General features: G+C 50.6%; 1 protein-coding gene across 1 annotated transcript; it reads left to right on the top strand.

Annotated features, from left to right (window-relative positions):
• The first annotated feature begins 3172 nt into the window (after positions 1 to 3172).
• Positions 3173 to 4219, top strand: LOC112079085 (homeodomain-interacting protein kinase 3-like). Its single transcript, XM_024145130.2, has 2 exons — positions 3173 to 3608; positions 3774 to 4219. Exons 1-2 carry the CDS (start codon positions 3436 to 3438, stop codon positions 3964 to 3966), a joined length of 366 nt encoding a protein of 121 aa, XP_024000898.1. The 5' UTR covers positions 3173 to 3435; the 3' UTR covers positions 3967 to 4219.
• Positions 4220 to 4458: the final 239 nt, after the last annotated feature.

The following is a 4458-nucleotide window of genomic DNA, read 5'->3' on the forward strand; positions in this document are numbered from 1 at the left end:
CTGAGACACGATGAGGCATTTTCCATATCTACACCATCTGCACCCCCCCCCCCCCGTCTCTACACATCTGCACCCCCCCTCTCTACAGCATTTCTGCGTCGCCCCCCCGTCTCTGCGTCCGCCCCCCGTCTCTGCGTCGCCCCCCCGTCTCTGCGTCGCCCCCCCGTCTCTCGTCGCCCCCGATCTCTGCGTCATCCCCGTCTCTTGCGTCATCACCCGTCTCTGCCGTTCAATCACCCGTCTCTGCGTCATCACCCGTCTCTACGTCATCACCCGTCTCTACGTCATCACCCGTCCTCTACGTCACATCACCCGTCTCTACGTCATCCCGTCTCTACTATCTACATCATTCTACCATAATCCCCCCCAACTCATAAAAACATCAGCAGGGAAATGTTCAACCCATGATCTCATTGTCAGGGATTTCCAGCTGTGGTTTCACCCGAGGCTTGACTTTCAAACTAAGTGTGGGTGCTGAAACTTAGCATGTCACTTAGCATATGACTAGAGATGTGAGAGTGGGGGTTTTCCAGCAATGAGATGTACGTACATGTTCTAGCTTTTTCAGTCAAACAGCTGAAGGTGAACTTCCTCTCAGACCTACGGCCCCATCTCATCTAACCATGGGTCTTTCTGAGTCGAGACTCATCAACACGGTCTAGTTAGACCAGCTGAAGGTGAACTTCCTCTCTCTCAGACCTACGGCCCCATGTCATCTGACCATGGGCTTCCTGAGTCGAGACTCATCAACACGGTCTAGTTAGACCAGCTGAAGGTGAACTTCCTCTCTCTCAGACCTACGGCCACATGTCATCTGACCATCTGACCATGGGGCTTCCTGAGTCGCAGACTCATCAACACGGTCTAGTTAGACCAGCTGAAGGTGAACTTCCTCTCTCTCAGACCTACGGCCCCATGTCATCTAACCATCTGACCATGGGCTTCCTGAGTCGAGACTCATCAACACGGTCTAGTTAGACCAGCTGAAGGTGTCCACATCCTGTGGAACAAGACTTACGTGCGCTATGTCATCCAAACAGTTGAAGATGTACTTCCTTGCTTCCTTTGATTTCATCCCCGTCTCGGTCTCATCTCATCAGTCGACTGGAGAGAGACAGAGACAGGGGGAGAGAGAGAGAGGGTGAGAAAGAGAGCGAGACGGGGAGTACAATAAGGATTTTGGTTTATCCCTTCAGCCTTCATCTCCAGAGTTGGTTGAAGCGGTGAAAAGAGGATGCTTGTGTTGGGGTTTTCTTCTCTGGTGGTGGTGGGAGTAATGACTGTTTGCTGAGAGGAGAATGTTTGGGTGATGGTGAGAGATAATATGAAGGTTTGTTTTCAGTGCTGGGCTAGGAGGAGTGTTGTTTTGGTGGAGAGGAGGGGTCAGTGTGTGTTTTGGTGGAGAGGAGGGGTCAGTGTGTGTTTTGGTGGAGAGGAGAGGTCAGTGTATGGAATGGTTGAGAGAGGGTGCTGGGGGGGGTTCTGCTGGAGATGTATTGTGGCTTAGGGGTCCTTTCTTACCTTCAGTCGCCATGCTGAGTAGGGGGAGTCAGACTCCCTGCAGAAGAACCGTGCCGTCTTTCGTCCCCACATTCAACAGATGCTCCCCAGGCAAACCCTGCGTCTGAGAAACGTAGCGAATCTGTTGAAAAGAGGAAGCGAGGGAAAAACAAAGACGTGGATAGACCGAGCAAGAGAGAAAGGGAGGAGAAAGAGAAAGGAAAAATGTGTTAGGAAAGAACATTCCCTGTATACTATGACTGTAGCAGATGGGAAAGAACATTCCCTGTATACTATGACTGTAGCAGATGGGGAAAAACATTCCCAGTATACTATGACTGTAGCAGATGGGGAAAGAACATTCCCTGTATACTATGACTGTAGCAGATGGGGAAAGAACATTGCCTGTATGCTATGACTGCAGCAGATGGGGAAAGAACATTGCCTGTATGCTATGACTGCAGCAGATGGGTAAAGAACATTCCCTGTATACTATGACTGTAGCAGATGGGTAAAGAACATTCCCTGATATACTACACTGCTCAAAAAAATAAAGGGAACACTTAAACAACACAATGTAACTCCAAGTCAATCACACTTCTGTGAAATCAAACTGTCCACTTAGGAAGCAACACTGATTGACAATAAATTTCACATGCTGTTGTGCAAATGGAATAGACAAAAGGTGGAAATTATAGGCAATTAGCAAGACACCCCCAATAAAGGAGTGGTTCTGCAGGTGGTGACCACAGACCACTTCTCAGTTCCTATGCTTCCTGGCTGATATTTTGGTCACTTTTGAATGCTGGCGGTGCTCTCACTCTAGTGGTAGCATGAGACGGAGTCTACAACCCACACAAGTGGCTCAGGTATGCAGCTCATCCAGGATGGCACATCAATGCGAGCTGTGCAAGAAGGTTTGCTGTGTCTGTCAGCGTAGTGTCCAGAGCATGGAGGCGCTACCAGGAGACAGGCCAGTACATCAGGAGACGTGGAGGAGGCCGTAGGAGGGCAACAACCCAGCAGCAGGACCGCTACCTCCGCCTTTGTGCAAGGAGAAGCACTGCCAGAGCCCTGCAAAATGACCTCCAGCAGGCCACAAATGTGTCTGTGTCTACCTACTGGGTGGTGGATGATTCTGTCTGTGTCTACCTACTGGGTGGTGGATGATTCTGTCTGTGTCTTCCTATGGGTGGTGGGATGATTCTGTCTGTGTCTACCTACTGGGTGGTGGATGATTCTGTCTGTGTCTACCTACTGGGTGGTGGGATGATTCTGTCTGTGTCACCCTACCAGAGCCCTGGTGGGATGATTCTGTCTGTGTCTACCTACTGGGTGGTGGGATGATTCTGTCTGTGTCTATCTACTGGGTGGTGGATGATTCTGTCTGTCACCCTACTGGGTGGTGGGATAAAGAACAGGGAGGTTTATGAGAGCAGTTGTAGAGAGAGGCCTGCCTGACGTCAGTCACACCAAAGGTGTCAGGGAAAACATCCATTAGAGGCTTAGTGTTGCCTTGGGGGCGAGAGGGAGGCAAGAGGGGCAAGGGGCGCGTCGGCATTCCACTTGGGTGGAGGAGGAGTTGTGTTTGAGAAGGGCTAGGGGAGAGGAACGAGGGCTGTGTTGGCATTCTTGAGACTGCAGGGCACTAGCCCCTAAACCAGTTCCACTTATTACAATGGTTGGTTTGATGTTTTCACTTTTGATAAACTTCTGCAAAATGTCTGGTATTTTTAACATAGGAAACGATTATTCCAGCTTAGCATAGTCACTGTTTATACTGTTTGTCCCCTTAACCAAGTCTCCCTTGACTTGTAAAGCTGGTTTAAMASTTCCTGAGGCTCCAGATGAAATAGACACAAACGTTGGGAAAGATGACAGATGACCAGTTCTCCTGAGCCCTGACCTGCCTCTCTCTCCCAGGTCAACTTGGTGATGAATCTGGAAGGTAGTGACCTGTTGGCAGAGAAGGTGGACCGAAGAGAGTTTGTAGGCCTGCTGAAGAGGATGTTGTGGATCGATGCGGAGAAGAGGATCACCCCCGCTGAGGCGCTCAGCCACTCCTTTATGTCCATGCAACACCTGCTCGACTTCCCCCATAGCAACCAGTGAGTTTCCCCCACTGTCTTTCAGACGGGTTGACCTTTTGGTAGAGAAGAGACATGATGAAACATTKAGTTATTTGTAAAAGGAGGACAAGCATAAAKAATAGCTGGGGCCTGCTGTACTGTGATGAAAATAACTCCACCCCCCTCCTTTCCTCTCTCCATCAGTGTCAAATCATGTTTCCACATCATGGACGTAACCCGGTCTCGTCCCGGTCCTTACGACACGCTCAACCGGAACAAAGCCCCCTTCATCAGACCGGTGACCACGACCACCACCACAGTTAACCTGACCCGGCCCTTCAGCAAGATGGCCRCCATCCACAACCAAGTAAGCAGTTTCACCACATCAATACAGTAGCCGTCACATGGAGGGAAACATTTCAGTTTATATGAATAGACGGCTATATGACAATGTACCACTGCTAGAGCTGTTAGACTGTATATTATATTTGAATGGAGACAGTTTTATCAGACTTCATTTGAGAAACAGCTAGACCAAGGCGTGTTTTCCCCTGACCCAGACCTCCCGGCGTGTTTTCCCCTGACCCAGACCTCCCGGCGTGTTTTCCCCTGACCCAGACCTCCCGGCGTGTTTCCCCTGACCCAGAACCTCTCGGCGTGTTTTTCCCCCTGACCAGACCTCGCCGGCGTGTTTCCTGGACCAGACCTCTCCGGCGTGTTTTCCCCTGACCCAGACCTCCGGCGTGTTTTTTCCGCCTGACCCAGACCTTCCCCGATGGTCGGAGTGGATGACATGGGGCTTTATCGTCCTCACGTGGAATGTAGCCCGTTCACTTCGCCTGTCGTGGCGACGCCAGGACGGTTATCGTAGGCTATGTCATGCAACAGC

This window comes from Salvelinus sp. IW2-2015, unplaced genomic scaffold (genome assembly GCF_002910315.2).
Source record: "Salvelinus sp. IW2-2015 unplaced genomic scaffold, ASM291031v2 Un_scaffold6876, whole genome shotgun sequence".
Taxonomy (NCBI): domain Eukaryota; kingdom Metazoa; phylum Chordata; class Actinopteri; order Salmoniformes; family Salmonidae; genus Salvelinus; species Salvelinus sp. IW2-2015.